This window comes from Oryctolagus cuniculus, chromosome 18, assembly GCF_051225735.1.
Source record: "Oryctolagus cuniculus isolate XC-2025 breed Fujian yellow rabbit chromosome 18, ASM5122573v1, whole genome shotgun sequence".
NCBI classification, from domain to species: Eukaryota; Metazoa; Chordata; class Mammalia; order Lagomorpha; family Leporidae; genus Oryctolagus; species Oryctolagus cuniculus.
In genome coordinates, this window is record NC_142884.1 from 43,684,417 (window position 1) to 43,712,336 (window position 27,920).

The window sequence follows — 27,920 nt, forward strand, 5'->3', positions numbered from 1 at the left end:
AAAATTTTTGAGAAACATATGGGCTTCATAGCAGAAGGGAGGAGACATAGGAAAAATTAGTAATGTAGAAGATAGAACAATAAAAATTACTCAAAGTGGACAAAGTGAGAAAATAGACTAAAAAGAAATGAACAGAGGCTCAGGGACTATAATATTTGTGTGATCTATGTCCCAGAAGAGATAAGGCAGGTCTGAAAAATGACTCAAAAAATACGTGCTGAAAACTTTCCAAATTTGACAAGAGACACAGACCTATCCAAGAAGTCAAATGAATCTCAAAGGAATGAACTCAAAGAAATCGACACCGAGACACATATCATCCAAAGTCTAAACACTAAGGGCAGAGAAAATCCAATAAGCAGCCAGAGAAAAGTGGCACCTTACCTATAGTGGAAAACAATTCAAATGACGGCAGACTTCACACTTGAAACTATGGGGCAAGAGGGAAGTGGCACATCTTCTAGGCGCTAAAAGAAAAGAATTATCAACCCAGAGTCTTAAATCCAGGGAAGGAAACCAGGATATTCTCAAATAAAGAAAAGCTAAGAGAATATGTTGCCAGCCAACCTACCTTAAAGGAAGTTCTCTAAACAGAAAAGAAACAACAGAATGAGCCTTAAAATATTAGGAACACAGTAAGGAAATTACATGGTAAATACAAGTGATTTTCTTTCTTCTTGGGTTTACTAAATTATGTTTTAAGGTTAAAGCACATATGTAACAGTTTCTGACAAAGCTCTAAATATATACAGAAGAAATAATTAAAGCAATTATAATACAAACAGGATGAGAAGGGATAGAAAATGAGATAAGGTTTTTACAGTTTATATGAACTAGTAAAATGAGGACATCAATAGAAGTTCATAAGTTATGTGTATATAAGACAATGCCTACAGTAACCATTTAAAAGGCTGTACAAAGAAATAAAATCAATACAGAGAAAACAAACAAAAAATTCTTTAAAATGTTCAAGTAACTTATAGGAAGCCAAGAAAAATAAAGCATAAATGAGAAATAGGACCAACAGAAAACAAAAAAATAAATGGGCAGACTTTTGCCCTAAAATGCCATTGGTTACATTAAATATAAATGGCCTAAATACAGTAATTAAAAGAGAGACTGGCAGGACTGGAGGGGTTGGGGTGAGGGAAATGACCTACCTACATGTGGTCTATAAGACTCACTTAAACTGACATTATAGACTTGTTGAAAGTAAGAGGATAAAAGAGGACATATCTTACCAACATTAATCAAAAGACAGCAGAGGGATATATTAATACTTGACAAATAGGCATTAGAGCAAAAAAAAAAATAAGAGAAAGAGACACAGATTCCATGACAATAAAGAAATTAGTGTACATGCACTGAACACAGAGCTACAGAATACACAGAGCAAAAGCTAATAGAACTGAAAGGAGACATAGACAGACCAGTATCTCAGTGTGATGTTTCAGAACTTCTCTCTCAATCAGATAGAACAACTTGACAGAAAATCAGTAAAGACACAGAATATCACCACCCAACAGGATTTAATAGATGCCTTATAGAACACACCACCCAACAGCTGGACACACATTCTTTTCAAGAGTCCAGAGAATATACATCAAGATAGACCAAGTCAGGGTCCATAAAACAAATATCAACACATTTAAAATAATCATGATCACACAGAGTATGTCTTCCAATTGTAGTAGGGTCAACCAGAAATTCATAATACACACCCACAAACAGCAAAACCCACAAACGCTTAAAAACGTAACAGTATACTTCTAAGTCACAGGTCAAAGAAGCCCCAGGCAACAGTTCAGTCACTGACTCGGAGGCCTGGCTCCCATACAGGTGCCTGCCTTGAGTCTCAGCTCCTCAGATGCTGATGCAGGGTCCTGCTAATGTGCATGCAGAAGCCAGCTCAGGTGCTTGAGACCCTGCCACCCACAAGGGAAACCCAGACTGAGTTCTCGGTTCCTGGCTTCAGCCTGGCCCAGTGTTGGCTGTTGTGGGTACTTGGGGAGTAATCCAGTGGATGGAGGATCTCTCGGTGTGTGTCTCTCTGCCCTTCAGATAAAATGAAAAAGAAAAGAAGCAAGGGATGGAGGGAGGGAGAAAGAACCAAAAGGACTTTTAAAAAAAAATATGTGGAACTGAATTGAAAATAAAACTGGAATATGTTAAGATGTGTGAGATACAGCTAAATCACACTAGAGGGAAATTTATAGAACCAAATGCTTAGAAGAGAAAAACTCTCAAATCAATACACAAAGTTCTACATCAAAACCTCAGAAAAAGAGCAAAATAAACATAAAACAAGCAAAAAGGAGGAAACAATAAATTGAGAAATTAAAAATTAAAAATCAATTAGTAGACAACTAGTTCTTTGAAAAATCAACAAAATTGTCAAATATCCAATAAGATTGGTAAAGAAAAAAAGAGAAAAGGCTCAAATTACCAGTATGATGAATGAAACAGGACATCACTACAGACCCTCCAGATATAAAAAGGCTAAATAATAAGGGAATAATACCATGAATAGCTCTACCTACATAAACTGGGCAAATTAGATGAAATAAACCAATTCCTCAAAAAAATACAAGCCACCAAAACTCACAAAAGATCAAACACATCATTTAACTCCCAGAAAGGAAAGTTATTTCTCTGGATAATTTTAACAAACATGAATTTCATATCATTTCTTTCAGAAAACAGAAGAGGGGAGCCAGTGCTGTGGCATAGTGAGTAAAGCCGCCACCTGTAGTACCAGCAACCCAGATGGACACCAGTTCAAGTCCAGACTGCTCCACTTCTGATCCAGCTCTCTGCTATGGCCTGGGAAAGCAGTGGAAGATGGCCTAATGGCACCCACATGGGAAGACCTGGAAGAAGCTCCTGGCACCTGCTCCTGGCATAGCTCCAGCTGTTGGTGGCTAACTGGGGAGTGAACCAGTGGAAGGAAGACCTCTCTTTCTCTCTCTCTCTCTCTGTGTGTAACTCTGACTTTCAAATAAATAAATAAATCTTCAAAAAAAAAGAGAAAAAAGCACATTCCACTTCATTTTATTAGGTAATATTCCCCAACACAAGTATCAGCAAAAACAGGACAAAAAAAATCAGACCAATATCTCTTTTAATACAAACACAAAAAATCTATAACAAAAATGTTAGTAAACAGAAATTAGCAATATATAAAAAGGATAATAGATCTAAGTGAAGTGTATATCAAGGATGCAAGGCTGTTTCAATAATCAAAAATTAATAATAATCCACTACATTAACCCTACAGAAAAAAAAAAAGTCACATGGTCATAGCAATGAATAGAGTTTAAAATTTTCTGGACAAACTTCAAGACCTATTCATGATAAAAAAAAAAAAAAAAACTCTTAGAAAAGCAGAAATACAACAGAAATTCTTCAACTTGAAAGAAAATCTACAAAACAAACCCTGTAGCTGAAACTTTACTTAATGGTGAAAGACTGCATGGTTTCCCCTGAAATCAGATAGAAGGGAAAGGTTTCCACCCTCATCACTCGTACTCAGCAGTGTGCTGAGGTCCCAGCAGAGCCACAGGCAAGAAGAGGGAGGAAAAGGCACACACAGGGAGGGAACCAATAAACTGTCCATATTACAGATGACGAAACTGTTTACATGGAAAATCTCATGGAATCTACAAAAATGGACCTACAAATAAATGAGCTGACCAAAGTCAAGCAGCATAAAATAGATATTTAAAAACTAACCGTATTTGTATGCTTTAACACTAATAGTAAACACATGAACACCAAAATTTAAGCTATAATACCATTTACAATTATCAAGAAATTAAATATTTAAATATATCTATCAACATTGTATAGGACTAATATACTGAACACTAAAAAATGATGAAAGAAACTAAAGATGATCTAAATATATGCAGAGATATACTGTGTTAATGGATTGAAAGATTCAACATAGTAAAGATATGAATTCTCCTCAAAGTCAAAATACTCATTTAACAAAATTCCTATCAACATTAAAAGAATTTTTGTGATAGAAACAGAATAATTATAAAATTTATTTTTTCAAGATTTTATTTATTTATTTGAGAGGTAGAGTTACAGAGAGAGGGAAAGACAGAGAGAAAGGTCTTCCATCTGCTGGTTCACTCCCCAAATGGCCACAAGGGCAGGAGCCTCTTTGGGGTCTCCCACGTGGGTGAAGGGGCCCAAGCACTTCAGCTGTCTTCTACGCTTTCCCAGGCCATAGCAGAGAGCTGGATAGATTGGAAGTGGAGCAGCCAGGACTCGAACCAGCACCCATATGGGATGCTGGCACTTCAGGTGGAGGTTAAACCCACTAAGCCACAGCATTGGCCCCTTATTATAAAATCTATATAGAAAGGCAAATGAATTAGAATAGCAAAAACAATTTCGAAAATAAATATCAACCAATAGAACAGGAGAGATGGGTCTACTCTATTTCAAGACTTGCTACAGTACAGCCACAGTCATCAAGACCATTTCATATTGACAGAATAACAGGCACATGGACCCGTGGTACCCAGAAGGAGACACACAAAAATACGCCCAACTGACACCTGACAAAGGGGTGAAAATAATTCACTGGAAGGATGATCAACAAGCGATTCAGGAGCAACTGGACATTCGTAAGCAAGAAAAGAGAAAGAAAGAGACCCTGATCCCAAGTTCCACTCCTTATATAAAAATTAACTCAAAATGCATCATGGACTAAGATGTGAAATGGGAAAACATAAAACATTTAGGAAAAGGACACAGGAGAAAATCTCTGAGATCTAGAGGTAAGCAAAGAACTCTTGGGGTGGGCATTGTGGCACAGCAGGTTAAACTGCCACTTGGGATGTTAGCATCCTGTATCGAGTGCTGGTAAGAGTCCTGGCTGCTCTACTTCCGATCTAGCTTCCTGCTATGTCCCTGGGAGGGCAGTGGATGATGGCTGCTTGGGTTGCTGCTATGCACATGTGAGACCTGGATGGAGTTCCTGGCTCTTGGCTTTGGCCTGACCTGACCTCGGCTATTGTGGGCATTTGGGAAGTGAACCAACAGATGGAAGATCGATCTCTCTCTCACACACACACACCATTCTTGCAAATAAATAAATATTTTAAAAAGAGATTTCTTAAACTTGGCCCCAAAGGCACAACCCATAAAAGGAAAAATAGATAAACTGGACTTCATCTAGATTAAAAACTTTTACTCTGTAAAGACGCAAGCTACAGATTGGGACAGACATGTGCAAACCACATGTCCAACAATGGGCCAATTAGAATATGTAAAGAACTCTCAAAACTCACCGGCAGAAAAGCAAAGGATCCAATGAGAAAACGTGCACAAAGAGATGAAGAAATTTTTCATCAGAGATGACAAGCAAATGGCAAATGAGCTTGTGAAAAGATCCTCGCCATCACTAGCCATCAGAGAGACGCAAATTAAAAGCGCAATGAGACGTTACTCCACACTTATCAGATTGGCCAAAATACAAGAGAGTGATAAAGCAAATGCCGGAAGCACGGTCTCTCCGTGTTTCTGACACTCCTGATGGAAACAAATACAATACAGCCACCGTGCAGAAGAGTTGAGGCTGCCCCTGCGGAAGAGGGGGCGGCCCTGGAGGGGCTCTCTGTGAGCCTGCATGGGAATATACAGTGAGCTCCAGAGAAGGTGACAAGCCTCAGAGGGGAATAAGAAGACCAGGAAGAGCTGGGCGAGAAGCACCAGCACCGCTCTTGCCACAGCGGTCCCACGCGGGGACTGTAGGGGGGTGCGGGGCTGTCAAGTGAAACAGGACATCAGGGTACCAACGCACGGTGCTCCAGCAAAATACGTCTGTGCCATCTTGCAGCCCCACAGCCACTCTCGCGATCCCCGGGGCCTGGCTCTGGGAAACGTGGATACCAGGACTGGACATACTGCACGGGCCCTAACACGTCCCCCCATCATGTAAACCACTGCCAGATCACATACATAGCACAGCAGAAACGCTATGGAGACAGCTGCTATACTGCATTATACTTGGGGCAGAGGTGGGGAACACCAGTCCCGTGGGCCATAGAAGGCCCCCAAAATCATCTGGTCTGGCCTTCCCAAGGCAATCCAATCCAATAAATCTGTAGCAGACTAATTTTTAAGTTGATCACTGTGTATGGCCTGCGAATGATGTCGTCAATATCGAAATGGCCTGGGCAGGACAAAAGGTTCCCCAGCCCTGACCGAGGGAATAGCGTGGGGAAATGAGCTGGCACGTGTTCAGGGCACACGCAGCTCTCCCCGCACACCGTCCCCCATGGCGGGCTGAGCCTCTGGAATCTCCCGTATCTCAGGACACACTCAGCTCCTTGCACTCAATGTTGATTTGAAATTCAAATGTAACTATGGCCGTCCTGGATTTTCACTTGCTAAAAATCTGGAGACCTTAGGAGGGTGGGATGGGCCAAAGGAGGCTGCAGCCCACTGGGGACAGGAAAAAAAAGAACCGGGAGAATGGCCAGAGAGCAGGGTCCCAGGGGATCAGCAGGACTGTGAGGCTGGGCGGGGCTGGGGCCAAGGCCAAGGGGAGGGTGGGGTGCGCCTGGCAGAATCTAGAGAAAGGTCGAAAGAGGCGCTGTCCCCAGGCAGGGATGGACCTGACATCCTGGCCCCCAGGGGTCCCCAGGCACCTGCGGCATTACCCAGTTAACCCAGGCGGGCCCCTGGGCTTTGTCACCAGGACCTGGCCCCACTCCCAGGCTCTCCCCCTCCTATGGGGAAAGGACCCACAGTGGCTGGATGGGGACAACTACACACCTGACCAAAGGCAAAAATGCTCCCCACTGAGACTCTGCTCCAGGCCTGGAAGTCCCCTCCCGGAGAGGCTGCCCCCCGGAACCTGTGTTGACCTCACTCCACCCCCTGGCACCCACCCCTACTTGAGATGCACTGGATCTCTGACCTGTTTTCTGTTGCATGCATATCTACTCTCCAGCCGGGCTCTGAGCTCCAGGACCGCCGGCCCCGGCCTCCCGTAACCTCCCTGAGTACTGCGTGCAGTGGGCGTTCCAGGAACAGAACCTGCTGAAGGGATGGAGGAAGCCGTGGAGGAAACAGCAGTCGGAGCGGAGCCACTCCTCCTGGGTCGTTCCTGCAATCCTGGCCCCTTCCAGGCCCGACAAGGCAGAGGGCCCGTCTCCCTCCTCCAGGAAGCCCTCAGCTGCATCCTCCGAGCTGGAGTCTGGGATGCAGGCTTGGCACGGCCGGTCCTCCCTAAGCGAGGACTCCACGAGCACCGGCAGCATCTTTCATGAGTCTCGGGCACGGTCAACACAGTGTGCTGTGTCTCAACTCACTCACGCCAACGAAAGCCCCTCAGAGAGGGGGCGAGCCTGTGCCGCATATGCCACCCCCACTGCCGGCGCGGTGACTCTCCATGATGGCAGGTGGTCCCTGCTTGGCCAGACGTCTGCTCCACCTCCCTCACTGCAGGGATGGGTTCACAGGCAGCTTCAGGACCCCCTGGAGCCCAGAGAGCCTCGTTCCGGGACCTTTGCAGCTGGTAAAGAGATGCACGCCCCTCTCTGCCAGGCCACTATCAGCGACCTTGCACCAGTGGAGCCCACTGAGGAGCAAAGAGGAAAGCAGGGCTGCCAATGACTTTGTTGGAGCCCTGGAACAAGCCATGCCTGAAGCCTGCTCTCCACTGTCTGCCCCCCACCCCCAAACTTTCACATAAACCTATAGGAAGTCCTCTTATGCTTTTAGCCTGTGTGAGTTGGATTTCTGCTGAATCAGCCCAAGATGACTGCAGCTGGGAGAGGAGGGCGTGGCTTTCCCTGTGCTGGATCCCAGGGAAAGCTGGCCAGCGTCCAAAGCTCGGGGTGAGGCTCCGACACCTGCTGGGTGCTCAGGGCAGAGGGGACCAAGCTCCGGGGTCACCACTGGCGCCGGGACCCTTGCTGTCCACCATCCCTGTGAGAAGCCTTGGCCAGAAGCAGACATAAAGGAAACCTCAGGTGCCAGCTGCCGCCGAGAGCCGAATGACCACGGAGAACACTGAGCAAAGTCCATCCAACAGCACAGGCCACGAACAGCCCACAGAAGCGTGGGTGCAGGAGGACGAGGGCACACTGCTCTGGAGCTGGTCCAGCCCCGCGCAGCCCGCACAGGCGCCGGCGCCACCTCCCCGGCACATCCTCCTCCCCTCCCCACTGGCTCACCCTCCTTAGCCCAGACGTGCTCTGGGCTTTTGTTCAAAAGGCAAGACGTTCCTGGGCCTCTGGCTCCCCCAGGTCTTGCTTTATGCCCTCCTTCCCAGCCAGGACCTGGCAGGTGACTTCCCCACGGCCGGCCTCCCTACTTCCCCGGAGGCACCAGCTGGCCCCGCACACCCTGCTCACCCGCTGGCCACGCCGACTCTCTGCGGCCCCTCTCCAGCCTGTCTGCGCCTTTCCACACTGCTTCTGGAAACGTTGTCACCGCAGCACCCCGGCTTCTCCCAGGTCCCTGACCCTCTGTGCCGGAGCGTGCAGGTGTGCCTCTCTGGCCCAGGCCTTTCTGCAGGGCCCCCTGCCCAGGAACCCAACTGACAGCCGGACACAGACACTCCCATTTCCACGCATCTCCTGCAAGGCCAAGTCAGCCTCAGACTCCAATGCAAGTGTGGTGAGTCTTCAGGGAAGGGGTTAAGGGCACGGGCTCTGAGTTCAAATCCCGCCCAGGGAACGCACTCACACTGGACGCCACTGCTGGATTTTCCATGTGTCAAAGGGGGCTCTGAGAACCCCCCTTGTGGGGTAAGGGTAAGGTGATGGTACGCGTGGGTACTAAGAAAGGACCCGGGGCTGAGGAAGCCTCATCAGACATCACAGGGCACTGCCACCTTTATCCTCACCTCCGCCAGCCCTAAGAGCCCCTTCTCTCCATCTTCCACCTGCCACCGAAACCCTGGTCACCAGCACCTCCCACAGCCACTCCACAACCAAGTCCTGCTGGCTTTGCAGTCTCTGCCTAGAACCCCCTCCCCACTACTTGCCATCCTCTAAGACTCTGACTGGGTGCCACCTCCTCCAGGAAGCTTTCCTAGACTTCCCAGCACAGGCTTCCCTATTAGACTGGAGACAGCACACTGAACTTGCAGTCTCTGCAGCCAGGCTAGCCTTTGCTCCAGAGCCCACCAAGAGTCTGCTTGGTTTACTGAACACACAGTTACCAGGTTACTGTCAGAGCAAGCCCCAGCCACAGAGGTCTGCTCTCCTCTTTAAAAAAAATACAGACACACAAGAAACTCCTGGAAATGAGAAAACTCCCATTACTTCAGAACCTTGAACTGCTGCAGCGTCCGCAGACTGACAGCTCCCTCAAATGCCAGTGGGACTGCAGTCATGGACCTGAGTCCTTTGGCTGGTTCTCTCCCACTAAGGGGCTGGCCTATGCCATAGCTTGCAGTTTTGGCTAGAAAAAAAAAAGAGAGAGAGAGAGAGAAAGACAGAGAGAGATCGGCAGGAGGAGAAACAGAATTGGACAATGGACTCTGTGCAGCCCCAGCCCTGAGAGAGAAAAATACCTGCGCCTGAGAAAAATACCTGAGACCCAAGCCCCAGCGCAGAGGCAGGCACTGCTGCTGCTTCTCCTTCTTCACTTCTTGAGGCTGATTTATTGACTTGAAAGGCAGAGTCGCAGAGAGAGAGAGAGAGAGAGAGCGCACGAGAGAGCAACAGCGCGCACGCGAGAGTGCTCTTCCATTCACTGGTTCACTCCCCAGTGGCTGCAATGGCCAGTGCTGGGCCAGGCAGAAGCCAGAAGTGAGGAGTCAGGAGTCAGGAGCTTCATCTGGGTCTCCCGCATGGGTGGCAGGGAGACCCAGAAGATGGCCCAAGTCTTTGGGCCCCTGCATCCACACGGGAGACTGACACAGCGACATTGAACAGCCCGTGTTCCAGCAGAGAGGAGGCAGGAACCCCCTTCTTCGTTTCCTTTTTGCCTCTTTGTCTCCTGGCTTCTGTCTGAGGGGTCGGGAGCTCCCTGGTCTCCCACCCAAGACCTTCATCCGGCCCCTGCACCACGCTGCAGACCAGGCCTGCGGCAGGGTCCCAGGAGTACACATGGCAGCAGCCAGGGCTGCGGGTCTGCAGGCAGCTTGCAAACATCTCCTGGGATGGCACAAAAGACCTGGGGGTGGGAAGCTCTTCGGCCCCCTGTGTCTCCCTCTCTTCCTCTGTCTCTCTCCTAGTCTCTCTGGCTGACTCATGCACACAGCCCTCCTCCTTCCAGGCAGGCCCCACCAGCTGGACCAGGAGGGGCTGGGGGCAGGCAGGCAGATGAGGTCTGCGGCCGTCTCGAAGGCCGGGCAGGAGGCGGAGGCAGCCGGTGCGCAAATGTCCCCTTCGTTCCTCCTCTCTGCGGCCGGCATAGCAAACCCAGCCCTCGCGGAGGACCCAGGGAAAGGGCCCACGTGACCCAGTCGCGCCAGCCTCTAGAATGAGTAATGCCCCACGGGGACAGGCCCGGCTCTGGCCTGGCTGCCCGCCAGTGAGTCCGCACTGCTGTCCAAGGACACCGAGGGCAATCGGTCCAGCCGAGACTCCCGGAGGACCAGGCCTTCCCAGCCCTGCCCTCCGCCAGCCTCCCTCAGGGGGCCCACGAGGCCCTGGGTAAGGACGTGCAGGGCCCTGGGGCTGAGTCATTCCCTGGGGTCCAACCTGGGTCACTGCAAGTTTGTCGTCTCAAGGACAAGTTCTCAGACCCCTTATCCAGCCGTCCCCACCAGAAGGTCGTGGAAAGACAGATAGATGGCCACAGGCACTGCAGGCGAGGCCAGGTTTTCCCCAGCCAAAGGCTCCCTGGGGAACGCCAGCCCCCAGCCCACATACAGACTGAGGTCCCCGAGGCCCCTGGCCCGCAGGGTGCAAGTCTTGTACGGCTGCGTGGTCAGCATGGATGCCCTCCCTTCCTCCCTTGTGCAGCCATGGGGGCAGCTGCCTCCTGCAGACATTTCCAACCTCCCAGCCTGCAGAGACCAAGAAAGGGGCAGCTGACAAGCCAGGTCCTCCCCACAGGAGCCCGCAGACTGGTGGAGGGGCAGGGGGACCGGCCAGGGAAGGGGCCCCAGCCAAGGAGACCCCTGCTGGAAAGCTACCTTCTTGATGGCTCCCTCCCCAGTGGCAGCTGGGAGGGGCTGCTAGGAAAATGTTTCCAAGGAGACGGCCCTGAGTCACTGTAACTCCCAGGTCTCCAGGCTGCGAAGGCAGGCAGAGGCCCAGCTAGTGAACGGCCAGTTTACGGGCCCCCAGGGAGGTCTCCAGCGGTCGGGGCGCCCCCCGGGAGGCTGGCCCCAGGCCCCCAGGTGCTCTGAGTTTATGAGAAGGCCACCAAGCTGAACACTGCCACTTCTACCCAGCGAGTCCCCCTGGATGCCACTAAGGGGAACTGTTACCCCTGCCTGCTCCAGGGTGGCCACTGTGGGCTCGGGCCATTCAGCGAGAGAAGCTGTCCGTGGGGACAGATTTACTGGGATGGCACAGCCAATCCCAGACCCAGCCTCCCATGTCTGCCTCCCTTCCATGTACATGGCCCCCTTGCTCCCAGCAGCCCTCCAAAGCCACCAGGGCACCAGGCCCTCAGCACCCGCCACACAGAACTCCTGTCAACAGCCCCTTCTCCACCTGCCCGTCCCCCAACCCCGGCACCAGACCAGGCCGGCCTCTGCACTCTCCTGTAACTAACACTGCATCCCAGGCCAGGTCACACCCTGCTCCCTCACCTGCCATGGCTCCCTGGTGTTAGAGCCCACAGCTGCACACTCAGCAGTCCCTGGGGAACTACACAGCACAGTTGAGACCGGAGGGGAGCAAGGGCCTGGGCCCCTCCAGGAGGCACTGCTGCCTGCGACCATCAGCTGTGCCATGTGGCATGGCAGGTGGTAGCTGCCACCCTTCCTGGATTTCCCAGAGGATCCACACAATGGAGCAGCCAAGGGGGCTCCCAGAGCTGGACCCTGGCTGGCCAAGTAGAGTCCAAACCCAGTTCCCTTCACCTACATTCAAGGCCCTCAGTACCTGGCAGTCCCTTTGTGACCCCCAACAGCCCACAGTGCTGGGCCCAGCAGCTCCCCACACTCGCCTGCTCTGCCCCTGAGCCCCTGAGCACTGACAGCCCCACAGTCCTCCTGGGGACGGCTGCCCTTACTTGCGCAGCCCCGCAGGGGGACCCTCCTCCTGGGACCAGCGCCCCTTTCCGAGGCCTCGGATGCGGTGACAGCCCTGCCCTGCTGAGGCTGCCCCCTCCCCCGAGGACAGCCCTGCCACAGAGAAAGCTCCTCCACAGCCTGCACACCCAGGCCTTCCCGACACACCTGCTCGGTTCCTGTCCGGGGAGCCTGCACCACACACATCTGCCGCTCCTCAGCCTCCCACTAGCACGCACGCACACACACACACACACACACACACACACATGGGCAGCCCCGGAGGTCTCCCTTGTCCCCCTTCAGATCCTGTCTCGGTCACTCACTGCCTGGAAGACCCCAGGGAAGGCGCTGAGTGTCCCTGGGCAGCACCTTCTGAAAGTGCCTGCTGGGTGCCTGGCAGCTGTCAGCACCTGCGTGCACTGTGATCCCCACCCCCACCCCATTCTGTGCTGTTTGTACCACAGGCATCTTCCATGGGGTGCTGAAAGGGCACTGGAGGCGGGGTCCGTGTCCCCGTCACCCTCCATCCTCCCCAGAGGCCACCTTAGCTCCGACATTAGTAGGTGCCCACAGCATTCCTTTTGAGATCAGGTTGAGGAGCTGAGCGAGGGCGGCTAAGAGCTAGAGGTACTGCCCGGCAGCCAGGGGTCTTGCTCCCAGTGGGTCAAGGCCACAGCCCAGGCACCTTAAACCTCTGGCTCTGCTCCCTGGGCCTCCCACTCTCCTGGCACAGGCAAAGGCCCCATACACCCTCAGACAGGGCTCCGTCCCACAGAAGCCCTGTGCCCGGTTCCCACAGAGACCCACAGACTCGGCAGATCCTCCGCCGCATTTCCCACTACGCCAGCGAAGAGCGGCCCCCGCCTTCTACCTGAGGACACACAGCTTCCGGCGCTGCACAAAAGCCAAGGTGGAAGAGAGCAGGGAGGGGGAGAGGCGGCTTTGAAATCACTGCGGTCCAATTAGCCAGGCTTTCGCCCTCCGTGCTCACAAACAGGAGTGCGCGCTACCACCTGCTACAAAAGCAAACATTTTTAGATATCTTCATCTTCACCTCCCTGACACTCCCGTGAAAGGCCGCTCAGCAGCCGGGCACTGAGGCAGGGTGGCTTCTCTTCTTCTCCTGCAGCAGGGGACCCCAAACAGAAGGACTGAAAACGCCGCAATCATCCTAGCGAGCCGAGCTCTCGGGGCCCTGCCTGCCCCGCGCACGGCTGAGTGAGCCCCACCTCGTGCACGGCTTGGAGCACAGCGTCTTCGGGGTACCTGAAGGGTGAGGCTGCCCACAGGAGGCGGCCAGATGCAACACGGGGCTTCCAAACCACTGAGCGTGGCAGCCCTCCAGCCAGGGGGCAGCGGAGGGCCCTGCTCACCCTGCAAACATAGTTGCCCTAGGAGGCCTTTGCAAGAGCTCTGTGATGTCAGACGCTGGGGATGGCATGAATGCAGAGTGGCCGCAGCTCTCCTGCTGCCCGTCTGGCCACTTTGGAAATGTATCATCACCATCCACTAAGGGTGAGCACAAACCAGCAATTCTCCTTCTATTCCTGTAGGCCGATTACAGCAGGAAATACATGTATAATAGATATAACACTGCACTATACATCATACATTATGTATGAGCATATACCATCTGGGGCGGGTGCTGTGGTGCGCTGGGTTAAGCTGCCTCTTGGGACGTCGGCAGCCCATATCAGACCACCTGATTTGAGTCCCAGCTCCTCTACTTCTGATCCGGTTCCCTGTTAATGCACCTGGGAGGCAGCAGATGATGGCTCACATGGGAGACCTGGATGGAGATCGAGGTTCCAGGCTTCAGGGTGGCCCAAGCCCTTGCTGCTGCAGGCAACATTTGGGGAGTGAACCAGAGAAGGGATAATATCTCCCTCTCTAGCTCTGCCTTTCAAGTAGATTAGGGATAAATAAATAAATATATATACATATATGCATATGTATGTAATATCTATACATTCCTATATTCCCATTAAAATCATATATGTACCAAAAGTCATGTCCAAGAGTGTTCACAGCAGCATATCTGAAACAAATCCACAGCGGGCCCATCCAGAGTGGAGCACTGTGACTGGCACCACACTCACCCGATGGAATAACACACACCAGTGAGAAGTCATTGCCTCTAGTGCCAACTAGAGGCAAAAATGTGAAAAGCAAACGATGCCAGACACCAATCAGAGGAAAGCCTTGTGGGGCCCGGTGTTGTGGCACAGCCGGTAAAGCCACTACCCGCAGTGCCGGCATCCTGTATGGGTGCTGCTTCACGTCCCAGCTCCTTCACTTCTGATCCAGCTCCCTGCTAATGGCCTGGGAAAAGCAGTGGAGGATGGGCCAAGTGCTTGGGCCCCTGCTACCCGCGTAGGAGACCTGGAAGAGGCTCCTGGCTCCTGGCTTCGGCCTGGCCCAGCCCTGGCTGTTGTGGCCATCTGGGGAGTGAATCAGCAGATGGCAGAGCTCTCTGTCTCTGTCTCTTTCTGTAACTCAGCCTTTCAAATAAATAAATGTTAAACAAGCAGAAAGAGAAACCTGTGTGACTCCACTGCCACGGTGCAGAAATCAGGCAAAACTGCTCATGCCATTAGACATCAGGATGACCTCTGTGGGTACGAGAGGCTCCGAGGGAGGCCCAGAAGGAAGCTTCTGGAATGCTGGTGACAGTCTGCATCTTGGCCTGGCCACGCAGGCGGGGTGTGAATTCACTGAGCTGTACAGTTAGGTGGGCTTTGCCAATGTCAGCAATCGGGGATCCAGTAAGACAGAACCCGGATGGCACAGCCATTGTCAGGACTCTGATCCAGGGGTGGGAACCTTTTTGCTGCCAAGGACCATCTGGGTATTTACAATAACATCATTCACAGGCCATCCAAATTATCCACTTAGAAATGAGATTTGGTGAATTTCAAGTCCCACCTGCGGTTGCCTTGGCGGGGCCAAACCTGACAATTTCCCAGGACTGACATGGGCCCTGTGGGCCCGAGCTTCCCCACCCCTGCTCTAACGCAAAGGAGCTGGGAGGGGCAAAGCAGAGACGGAGTAGGGAGTGGGACGCGAGGGAACCCTCACTGCTCCAACTATAGGTGCCTTCGAGATGGCGACAGATACCCAGCAAGCACCCAGGATGCCCCCACCCAACATCTGTCCAGCCACACCCAGCAAGCACCCAGAGGAGCAGCAGCGAGAAGCTCTGAGGCCCTGACTGCCAGCCTCACCCACCCAGCCCTGGGCCAGCCCCTCAGTGCCCACGAGAACAAGGAGGGCGCCAGGAGACGAGGAAGACTAGACAGCTGTGCCCAGCGTGTGACCTCTGAGGGCCCTGGGAAGCGCCCCTCCTGGAAGGGATGAGTTTTCTCAAGTCCAAAACCCACTCGCAGAGGAAGAGGAGAGGCTCCGAAGCCACTCAGTAAGCATCCTGCTTTGACGATGTGCCTGAGGAATTGAGCACGTCGAGTGGGGAGATGTGAGTGGTTAAATCTATTCCATGTCATGACATACAAAATTGAAGCATAATTGCCCCTGAGTGCTTGACCACTGGAAAGCTCTCGTTTCAGAAACGGAGGGAAACGCACGCTGAGAATGGGCGAGACCGTCAGGCGTGTGGCTGTGATGGGAGCGGAGCCTCGGCAAGAAGACCCGGACGCACACAGAGCTCCCGCTCCGACACTCCCACTCCCGCGTGACAAGTCTCAGCCAGCAGCTGTGACTCCGTCCTTGTCCCAAACACCAGGGACGGCAAATTTCAGATGCAGACGAGTGGACCTAGCGCAGCCGGGTGGAGACCCGCTCTTACCGATCATGTGGTTGGCAACGTGGATTTGGATCTCTCTCTCGTTCTCGAAGGTCATCTGGCACTTGATGCACTGGTACGTCTTTTTCTGTGTGGGAACAGAAAAAGAAAAGACTTAGAAGGTTGGGAGGAGGAAAAGCAAGAAGTGGGGCCAGGCTTGCTTCTGTCCCCTCCAAGGCCTCCCTGGGGAATTGTCTTCCCGCCTTCCCCCTGAACCCGGCCTGAGCAGCCTGGGGAAAGGGAGGCAGGCTGCATGCCAAGAGACACGCCCCTCTGCGAGGCTGGGAAAACCCTCGCCCCCAAGACATGCTTCAGGAGCTGTGAGAAAGGCTTCCCTGCTCAGGAGGACAAACCACTCACCCATCCGCCCATTCACCCATCCATCCACCTACCTAGCCCCTGACTACCCACTCATCCATATGGATACACATCCATCCACCCACCCACCCATCCACCCATCCATCCCTCTACCCACCCATCTTGACTACCCACTCATCCATATGGGTACACATCTACACATCCACCCACCCATCCACCCATCCATCCCTCTACCCACCCATCCATATGGATACACATCCACACATCCACCCACCCATCCACCCATCCATCCCTCTACCCACCCATCCTGACTACCCACTCATTCATATGGGTACACGTCCACACATCCACCCCCACCCACTCACTCACCCACCCATCCACCCACCTATCTATCTTTCTAGATGTCTAGCAACCTTCTCTTTCATTCACCCACCCTAATAACCAGGTGGCTGATCAGGGGACACTGTTCCTGCCAATTGTGGTGCTACCAGGTAACCAAGGAATTCCTTGTCTGCCCCAGGCACACACAGCCCCAAGGGAGACTGTGGATGGTTTCGAAGCACAGTGGCTGCTGATGGCTGCTTTCAGAGATCATCAGAGACCTCGAGGTATCTTGAAGATTCTTTCCAAAGAATGGGCCTTATTTGCACAACTAAACCTGGTTATTCGTGAAGGTGCTCCCTCTTCCCAGAAGTCCTCCTCCCAGCCCCCGGCAAGAGTGAGGAGTGCAAGCCTCCCCAGACCTTGCCCTGCACCCGTGGAATGAGCACACGGTGCGTCTCCACTGAGTAACTTCTCTGCTCCCCCACGGCACCCCAAAGGCCCACACTCGGGGCCCCACAGCAGGCCGAGATGAAGAGCATTTGTCGAACACATGAGGCAAATTGCAGAGTAACGCGCAGAGGGGACAGAGAGAAGCCGGGATGACCTAAACACTGTGGATCCCCAGCATCTCAGCACGGGGCCCAGCCCATGGCGAGTGCCTCGTGAGCATTTAACTTTTATCGCCATTATTATCAGTGCTTGCTGGCCAGATGGATGAATGAATGAAGAAACAACTGGAAAAGCTGGTGCTGGGAGCTTCGGGGTTCAGGGGCAAGATCCCTGCTCGAGCTCCAGGCACCACTCCAACAACACCAGGGGCCTTCCTCTGTGTTTCTGCAAACGTGGGGAGTTCAGGATATCCTCTGTGCAGGCCACAAACACAGGCACTCAGCATGGACAGGCCCCGGAAGAACTGGCAGTTGGGGGGTGGAGGATAGAGGAGAGCTTGGGAGAGGTCCAGGCCGCAGAGACCACAGGGTCTTCTGCTCCTGGCCTGGCTCCACCCTCGCCTCACAAGCGCCTCCACACACTCTGCCCGGCAACTGTAGGAGCCCTCTGGGCTGCAAGGCACGTTAGAAGTGAGTGCCCAGGGAGCCCTAGGCTAAAGAAGCCCAGGGCAGGCCTGCTTGGCCAGCCCATGCCGGGAGAAAGGGGTGGAGTGAGGTGGAGCCATGGCTGGGGCAGAACCCCAACCTGCTGTGGAGGAAGTCTCTAGAGGCCGCAGCCATGGCTGACCCAGCCCAATACGGGCTACAGTCCATGATCAAAGTGATTCAGCTGCTCCTCCTAGGAGCGGGTGATGAAGAAGGCTCGTGGAGCTTGTTAAATAAGGTACCAGGGGCCTAGGCAGGAAGAGGAGCTCCTTCCAATGCCCCTTTCCTACAGGGCCACCCCGCGGGATCAGGCAAGGCACTGCCAGCTAACTGGGCGCTTCCTGGTGGGGGAACGGACTCCAGGGGATACCCAGGGCAGGGGCCAGAAGAACAGCTGATCCCCCCCCCCCACACACACACGAACATAGATATCCACACAGATGTGCCAGCCCATATATGTGCACTCACATGTTCACCATCCCCATCAGTGACATCAACACAAACGACTCACAGACATAGCCACAGTCCCCACACAGCCACCTGCTCCTAGTAACACAGACACAGCTGAGGATTCCAAAAGTTCATGGACAGACAGAATTGAAAGATAAGCTTCTCTGGGAACAAAAAAAATCTTTCAAAGCCATGCTGTTCCCTCCCAACACACGTTTTCCGTGAATGCTTGAAGTCCCCTTGTATGTGCACCATGCCCAGGGCCACGTGTCGGCAGATCCAATGGCTTTTCAGAGACACACCTGCTGCAGTGCTCTCACTGGAGCCCTGATACTCACACCCATCCCTCCCAAACACACCCTCAGGGCCACAGGCCCCTTCTAACCCAGGAGTACACACAGACCTGGAGACCCTGTGTGTGCTCAGACGCACTCACACAGGCATGTGCACACTAGATCACCAGCACCAACACCCTCCGACCTTAGCTGGCCCAGCCCTCACCCAACATTTACCCTTGCTCTGACTCCCCTTCTCTATGCCCCAGAGACTCCTCCTCCTCCAGAGCTGCAGCTCCCGCTGGGAGCCGTAATTACAGAAAAATAGAACCTGGCATCCAGAGCGCCTCCCTTCCCTAGGGCCCAGCCCTGGGGTACCAAGGCCAAGGTCATGGGCCTGCGGCCAAGCACTATGGCCTGGGGCTGCTTCCCATGGCTTAGCCCCGAGCAGCCTCAGCAAGGGGCCCAGGACAGAAGGGAAACAGAGCGGTGGAGACCGAAGAGGGCTGGCAGGCAGGAGCTGGCCAGACCCTTGGACAAGGGCAGGAGAGACAGCAGAGCCAGAGTCACGGAGCTTCCCATTCCACGACGGCCGTTCCCTGGGTGCTGCCCCCCATCTCACCCCAGGATGTGCACACGGGGCTACACGGAACACTGGGGCCCTGTGAACGCAGTGTAGGGATGAGTGCTGGTGACGAGGGGATGGTCTCTGGGCCAGGCAAGCTGCCCCGGGTCCGCTGGCCGAGCTGCCACTCTCCGCTCCAGGCCCAGACCTCCCTGGCCACTTCTGGCTTCAGTGGCAGAAAATTGGTATGATCTGGGCCAGCGCTGTGGCATAGTGGGTAAAGCTGCCGCCTGCAATGCTGGCATGCCATATGGGTGCCGGTTCAAGTCCTGGCTGCTCCATGTCTGATCCAGCTCTCTGCTATGGCCTGGGAAAGCAGTGGAAGATGGCCCAAGGCCTTGGGCTCCTGCACCCACGTAGGAGACCAGGAAGAAGCTCTTGGCTCCTGGCTTCAAATTGGCACAGCTCCGGTCGTTGTGACCATTTGGAGAGTGAACCAGTGGATGGAAGACCTCTCTCTCTCTCTCCCTTTGCCTCTGCCTCTCTGTAACTCTGCCTTTCAGATGAATAAATAAATTTTTAAAAAAAGAAAGAAAGAAAACTGGTGTGATCTGGACGCCAGCTCACCCTGTAACCTGGACATCTGTTTACCAGGCTGTGAAATGGGGTGTGGGAGCCCCCAGGCTGCCCCTCCTGGCCCAGCAAGGCCTCCTGAGGAGCTGGTGAGTGGCTGGAGGCCCGAGCTCTGCCCACGCTGGCCTTGAGTTGGGGTGGTGCTGTCATTATCCACAAACAGAGGGGAGGCGGAAAACTCAAGCGCTTCACGCTCCAGCCCACAGCAGCCTCGGCCCCACAGGAACCCAGTCCTCCGAGAGCCGGTTGCCATGGATACGCTCCCGAGGGTCCCCGCCTGCCAGCCCCCAAGCCCCGGCGCAGCCCCCAGAGTCTGCTCTTACATGAGTGAGTCCTGGGGGAAGGGAGGGGTGGGCGAGCAGACAGCTGGGCCCTGCCCCCAGGCGTGCCCAGGCAGGGGGCAGGCCCCAGAGGCCCTGCCTTGGCCGGGAGGTACCTGGCCTTTGTCTAGCTCCTCTCTGCAAACGGCCCATCTGCCAGAGCTGCTGCACACACAGAGATGGGGGTCTTCAGCCCAGCCCCTCTCTCATGGGCCTAAGGCAGGCACAGAGAGGTGTGGAGACCCCCAGGAAGTAGTGCTCCCACCACGGCACGTCCTGCAGAGCTGTACATCCTGGAGAGTACAGCTTCACCTTTCTGAGCCAGGCGCCCCTGCTTACAGGAACAGGGGCCCAATTAGGCTGCCAGGCTGCTGCCCTGGAAGTGATCTGGGAGTCGGGGCCCAGCAGAGCACCCAGCACACGGCACGGCTCGGACAACCGGATGCAAGCTTCGCTCACATGGGAGACTCAACCGGCCTAGGCTTCGGGGACGCCAGAAGCAGCTGGTGGGTCAGGAGCCCCAGCGGCATGGAGGACAGTGTAGAAAAGAGGAGCAGGATCTGGGTTGGGGTGTACTCCCAGAGAAGGGGTGCAGGGATCCCACAGCCCAGCTTGCCTCGCCCCTCCTGCAGGCTTCCAGGGAGAGTTGGGTCAAGAGCAGGGGCTGAAGCATCAGACAGGGCCTGTGTTCAAACCCCTCCTGAGTCTTGAAAGCCAGGGCTGCTGGCAAATGGCTGTCACAGACCTCGGCATCCCCGGTCACGACCCAGAGCCTGGTGAGGGTCAGATGGATCCGGTGTCCCCGGCACGTCCTTGGCCCTCGGCGGGTGGCAACTGCTCCCCTCTGCTTCGTGCCCAGCACTTGCCTCACTCATTTCAGCCCCAGAGCAGAACGCTGAGGTCAGCATGGGAAACAGTCACAATGTTCCCCAGCCAGCGAGGGGCAGGCTCTGGCCAATCAGAGCAGATGCCCAGCACAAAGCAGAGAGGCCCCCCAGGGCCACCCGGGCGACGCCAGCTCTGGAGATGGGCAGGATTACTATTTCTATTTTTATTACCGTTACTACTCCTGCGATCACCATGACTCACCATTTCTATGGCCCCCTGGCTCTGCAGGGGCCCAGAGCCAGCCCAGGACAGGGAGACCGCAACCCAGGCCATCGGATCCCAGGATGTGAACACACCCAAGGCCAGCAGGCCAAGGCCGAGGGGGCAGAGCGGGGAGCAGTGACCAGCGCCCGTGCTCAGGCCTCTGGGGGCCTAGGTTTCCTTAGAGGCCGGGAGCGTCTCCCTTCCAGGTAGACCTTAGAGGAGGAGCCTCAGGCCCCAGCGGATCACACAGCTCTGGCCTCACTCAGACATTCCTCTCCCGGGCCTGGTGTCCACGGACAGGTCCCTCTGCCCGGCAAGGCCCTAGCAGACCCATCCGTAACACAGAAGGCTACGAGCCTGCTTGCCCAGCAGGACTTCCCGTCACTCTCTCCGGCCCTCCTCCTCTCTCTCCCTCATCCCCTCAAAATCCCAGCGTCCCAGCATCCTCAGTTCCCAGCTTGAGACCAAACACCCAGAGCCAACGTCCCTGTGTTGCTGTGGGCACCTGTGGCAGGCGGCCCTTCCCCAAATCCTGCCTCCCGGCCAGCGGCGCCACCAGCACCCTCTAGGGAAAGGAGACTCCCGAGACCCACCTGGCACCTCTCCTGGGTCTGGAAATAGACAAACAGGCTCAACGGGAAGCCCTAGGCCCCTGCTGTCTGACACCCAAGGGCCACACAGGCTCCAGGTTCACCATCGGGTGCCCCTCCGCGCTCGTCCCCAGGGCCTGCGGGGACCCAGCAGCAGCCTGCACTTCCCCCGTGTCGCTGATGCTGACGCACTCGTGATGGACCTGTGCCCCGCCCCCAACCTGGCCTATAAGCCCCCAAGGCAGGGTCCATGCCTGGCCCTCCTCAGCTCCAAGGCACTTACAAACATAAAGAAAGCTTTGAGGAACGAATGACTTTGTCAGTCAATCACTTAGGATAATAGCAAGGGGAGCCGTTCCCAGAGCCTTCCACATACCACCTATAACGACGCTGTTGTTGGCGATAATGCTGCCAGCATGAATCCCATTGTACAGATGAATACCTGACAACGTGAGGCCCAGGTGCATGTCTTACAGCTGGAACAGCAACCCTGGGCTTCAAACCCAACGGGCCTCCTGCTGTGCTTGACCACCACATGGCACCGGCGGGTGCTGCTTCCGTAGGCTACTAAATAAAGGGGCCACCACCAGGAAGGGTGGCACTCAGGGACGAGCGGAGCCGCCAAGAGCCGGGCTCAGTGTGCGGCCGGCTGCACTTACCCTGGGCACTGGTGACGTCTGGGCACCTTTCCGCGGTCCGCTGGTCTCGGGCGTGAGGTCTCGGTGATCCACCTGCATGTGGCTCTCCAGGTCTTCAGCACTCTCAAACTTGACGCTGCACTCGGGGCAGCGGAGGCCGGCGCAGGGCCGGTCGGCGGGCTCGGGAGGGGCCAGGCCGCCCACCTGTCCGTTGGCGCTGCGGGCCATGCAGCCGGCGCAGAGGCCGTAGGGGAGCCCGTTGACGTCGAGTTTCACGAGGTCCTGCTTGCTGCGGAACTCCTTGAGGCACAGGGCGCACTTGTAGAGCTTCTGCAGCCCCTGGCCGTTGGGGGAGGACGCGGCCGAGCTGCCCGCCAGCTTCTGCATGTGGAAGGTGCCGTGAATCTTGAGCTCGAGCGTGGAGGTGACCGTCTGCATGCAGACCACGCAGCGGAAGCCCGTGAGCGAGTTGCGCAGGTCGGGGTGCATCTGGCAGTGCTCGATGAACTCCTCCTCGCTCTGCAGGGGCATCTTGCAGATGCGACAGGTGCCCGTGTCCAGGCTCTTGCTGTGGGTCACCTTGTGCTCGGTGAGTGTCAGCAGCGAGGGAAAGCGCTCGCCACAGATGGGACACATGTAGTGCTTGGCGGGGCCCCGGTGCGTCTGCAGGTGCTCCCGGAGCCCGTTCTCGGAGAAGAAAGTCCGCGAGCACACGTTGCACTTGTGGCTGCCCTTGATGAGCTCGGCCTTCTTGCGCGAGCCGTCGTCCTCGCCGGGCCGGATGTTGTGGTCCCGCAGCCGGTGGTTCTGCAGCAGCACCTCCATGGTGTAGGCCGCCCCGCAGATGTCGCAGCCGTACATGGGCTCCGAGGCGTCCACGTCGTCCTCGCTGGCCTCGTGGCTGTTGGGGGCCTCGGGGTTCTTGAGCAGCATGCCCGGCAGGTCGGCAGGCTCGGCCTTCTTGGCGGCCACGGCGGGCACCCCGTTGGCCGTGCCGTTCTCGGCGGCGGCGTCAAACACGCAGTGCTTCTCCCGCAGGTGCTTCTCCAGCAGGATGATGGCGTGGAAGGCCTTGCTGCAGAACTTGCAGTTGTACTTCTTGCTGTGCGTGGTGATGTGGCACTGCAGCTCCACCTCGGTGCTGAAGGTCTCCCCGCAGAAGATGCACTTGTGTGCCTTGGCCGGGTTGCCCAGGTGGCTGTGTTTCACGTGCACCTGCAGGTCGGCCTCCTTGCGGAAGTCCCAGTTGCAGGCCGTGCAGCGGTACATCTTCTTCTCGTTGCTGTGCTTCACCGCCAGGTGCACCTGGATGGACACCTTGGAGTCGAAGACCTCCTGGCACAGCGTGCAGTGGTAGAGCACGAAGGTGTGCATGTCCAGCAGGTGCTTCTGCAGGTCGTCCACCGAGGAGAACTGCTTGTCGCAGCTCTCGCACACGTAGTGGGTGGACGTGGTCATGTAGTGCACCGTCAGGTGCTGCAGCAGGGACTCCTGGGAGTCGAAGTCCTCCTTGCACTGTGGGCACGCCTGCTTCCGCAGCAGCAGCTCCAGGTGCAGCTTCAGGTGGGTCTGGAAGCTCTCGAAGTTGGAGAACTTGAGGTCGCACTGATTGCAGGGGTACTCGCCGTTGGAGATGGAGTTGGCACTGGCCGAGAGCCGCTGCCGCTTCGGGGACGACACCTCGACGTCCGAGGAGACCGGGCTCTGCTCCGCCTTGGACTTCTTGCTGTGCGCCAGCGGGATGTTCTTGTGGTTCTCCTTGATGTGCTTGGTGAGCTTCAGGATGGAGCCGAAGATGGGCGAGTTGGTGCAGTAGGGGCAGGAGTAGACTTCCATGAAGGACTGGGTGGGCTGCACGACCGGAGACTCGAGCTTGGCGCTGCCGACGCTGCAGTGGGCCTGCTGGATGTGCTCGGTGAGGGAGGACTCGGTGAGGAAGCCCATGGAGCACTGGTTGCAGAAGAAGGCGTTGCTGCCGTCGGGGGCGCCGGCGTTGGGGCCGCAGTGCGAGACACGGATGTGCTCCTGCAGGCTGTTGATGTCCGCGAACATCTCGGGGCAGTAGTTGCAGTGGAAGGCGGAGATGTTGCCAAACTGCATCACGGGGTAGGCGTGGCTCTTGTGCAGCTTGCGCACGTGCTCGTTGAGGTTGTAGAGGGTGGGCATGGAGTCCAGGCAGATCTGACAGGTGTGGCTCTGCTGGGGCTTGTCCGCATGGATGGTCTTCAGGTGGATCTCCAGCACGGCCAGGCTGGTGAAGTCCCGCTTGGAGCAGTAGGGGCAGCTGTAGACCACCTTGGACCAGCCCTGCCCGTCGTCCCGCATCTTCTTCTGCCCCCGTAGCGGCTTCAAGGTGGAGTCCGGGGTGGAGCCGCGCTCCACAGAGGCGCTGGAGTCGGGCGTGGCGCTGCTCATGGAGGCCACGCTGCCCAGCACGGGGTCGGGGCTGGCGCTGTGGTTGCTGGAGTCGGGCTGCCTGTGGCTGTCCAGGTGGCAGTAGACGCCCTCCACCGAGGAGAACTGCTCGGGGCACATGGGGCACTTGTGTTTCTGGTTGGCGTGGGCTTGGTGGATGTGGCTGAGCAGCGTGTTCTCGTCCACGAAGACCTCGGGGCAGTGAATGCACTGCAGGTCGGCCTTCTCGGAGAGCTGCGGGTGGCGTGTGAGCACGTGCTTTTCCAGCTCCTCGGTCTGGCTGAAGGTGTCCTCGCAGTAGTCGCACATGAAGTCGTCCTTCTTGGCTTCCTTCTCCGACTTGGCCAGGTGCTCCTTGTTCTTCTTGTGGGCCTGCATGTGGCTCTGCAGGGAGCTGGTGGAGGAGAAGCCGCGCTTGCACACGGTGCACTTGAAGGGCTTGCTGGAGCTGTGGGTCTTCAGGTGGATCTTGAGGTGGTCGCTGCGGGAGAAGGCCGCCTCGCACTCGTGGCAGTGGTACTTCTTGTCGCCCGTGTGCAGCTTGATGTGCCGGTCACGGCTCCTCTTGTGCTTGAAGAGGCGGCTGCAGTAGGTGCACTTGAACGGCAGCTTGTCGCTGTGGATCTGCTCGTGCCTCTTCAAGTAGCTCAGGCGGATGAAGGACTTGTCGCAGAACTGGCAAGGGTACGGCAGGCCCGTGCCTCCTTCCTCCTCGCCGAGGCCGAGGTCGCAGCCATCGCCGATCATCTGCGTGGGGGAGGCGACATCCTTGCTGGAGGGAGACGAGGCCACCCAGGAGAGCTGTGGATCGTCATCACCCTCTGCAGGGGGAAGGCAGGGAGATTAGAGGCGATCCCAGGGCCCCCTGAGAAACAAGGACAGAGCCTGCCTCTCCGCAGCTCGAGGGCTAAGGCTGTGCAGCTGGCCAACGGCTGCAGGGGGAACCAGGGGCCTGGCGGGGGTGGGGGGTACAGGCAGAAGCAAATGAACATGCAGAGGGCCAGCAGGATACAGAGGGGGAAATGCCTTTTCCCTCGGCAACACCTGCCCCGGGCCTGGCTGCATCTGGTGCCCCCTCCCCCCGGCCAGAGGTGAGGCTCCTGGCCACTTCCCGGATGGCGGGAGGAGGGACAGCCTGGACAGTCACTAGAATCGACCTTACAGGCCATCAGGCCAGAGGAAGACGAGTCCCTCCCACCCCCTTGTCATCTGATCCACACCTGTGAGTCAATGCCCCTCCAACTCCTCCTAAGCCTGGAGGGAAATCACACCACCCTTAGGGCCACAGGCTAAATTTTGCAAGAACAAAAATGCTCTTTGTTGAATGGGCTGGACCACGTGCCCTGGGGCAGGCGGAGGAGGGGGCACGGATGAAGCCGGAAGAGGCTGTCTCAGGGAGCAGACAGACCCAGGGGTGTGAAGTCACGGGGAGGAAGCCAGTCCAGGACTCATGCGTTCTCCATCCAGAGACAGACTGTTTTGTTCACTTCCACTCCACGCCTGGATTCACCCCAATCCTCCAAGGACCCGGGGGGATGACGGATGGTGACGATGAGATGATTAGAGGAAGGGACAGGACCCAGATGGCCACGGAGCTCAGAGCTGGGCCCTTAGCTGCACCCTGAGGACAGGGAGGGGCTTGTCCCTGCTCAGGGCCCCCATGGGTCCCAGCCTCCCTGGGGACAGGCAGTGCCCCCACCCAGCCAGCCCCGACCTTTGTCCAAGGCTGGGAAAACATGGGCACACTGGCCAAGGGGGCCCGGCGGGGGTCGCACGCAGCCAGCCGCGCAGGGAGCGAGCAGGGAGCCAGTTCCCAGGCCCGAGTTTCTGTCGGCTGGATTTAAAACTTAATAATGAATGAAACAGACCGCAGGCTGCTGCGGGCAGGGGAGAGACAAACAAAAGCTCAGATTCGGCTGCGCTGACCTTGCTCTTGTAACCCCGAGGAAAGAAACCGCGCCCCCGCCCCTCCAGCCCCCAGCCAGCCGGGCTTAGTCTTCAGAAGAGCCTCAGATGCAGCCCAGACATCTGCGCTCAGAGGCGGCCAGACCTGCAGGAAGGGAAGGGGCCGGCGCGCCACACGCCCAGCCCCGGCGGGCGGGCGCTGGCACACACGCTCACACACACACACCTTCCACATGGTCCCAGCCCTCCATCCCCTAACACGCACATGGGCACAGCCACGCAACATCACACATACACTAAAACATGGACACACTCACACATACAGACAGCCACCCACCACCACCACACTCTCACACCGTCACACACTCTCGCCCACACATGTACACACACAGTCACACATAACAGTCACACATGCGTACCTAAACATGTACATTCACATACACACTACACAACATCACACACACACAGCCACACAGCATCACACACATACACTAAAACACGGGCAAACTCACACATACAACCATCCACCATCACACATACTCATATACACACAGTCTCACACCATCACACAGTCTCACCTACACATGTGCACTCAGTCACACATGACACTCGCACACACATTTAGACATGTACACGCACATACACAGTATACACCATCACACACACAGCATCATACACATAAAAACATACACTAAAACATGGGCACCCTCACACATGCACACACATACAGCCATCCATCACACACTCACATATACACGTGCACACAGTCACACACAACAGTCACACATGTGTGCCTAAACATGTATATTCACATACACACTACACATCATCACACACACACAGCCACACAGCATCACACACATACACTTAAGCACGGGCACACTCACACACACAACCATCCACCATCACACACTCTCACATACACACATGCTCTCAGTCACACACTCGCACACACACACTTAAACATGTACATGCACATACACACTATACACCATCACACACATACAGCCACACACCAAAACACATATATACTAAAACATGGGCACACTCACACATACACACACAACCATCCACCATCACACACACTCACATATACACAGTCTCACACCATCATACACTCTCATATACACATGTGCACTCAGTCACACATGTCACTTGCATACATAGTCACACACCATCTCACACACACACTTAAACATGTGCATGCACTCACAAACACACACACAGCCACACACCATCATACACACTGACCTATACAATGTGCACTTACATACAGCCACACATGACACTTACATACACACACAGCTGCACACATTCACACACACACTGAAAC

At 55.3% G+C, this 27,920-nt stretch overlaps 1 protein-coding gene across 6 annotated transcripts in view; it reads right to left on the reverse strand.

Annotated features, from left to right (window-relative positions):
* The window catches only part of ZNF423 (zinc finger protein 423), a 327,810-nt gene that overhangs the window by 109,572 nt on the left and 190,318 nt on the right, over positions 1-27,920 (reverse strand). For all 6 annotated transcript variants that reach the window (XM_051833900.3, XM_051833899.3, XM_051833901.3 and 3 more), the window contains 2 exons: positions 22,289-25,503; positions 15,972-16,056 (listed from right to left, as the gene is read on the reverse strand). In XM_051833900.3, the coding sequence (XP_051689860.1) occupies positions 15,972-16,056; positions 22,289-25,503 (3,300 nt within the window). The remainder of the gene's footprint in view (positions 1-15,971; positions 16,057-22,288; positions 25,504-27,920) is intronic.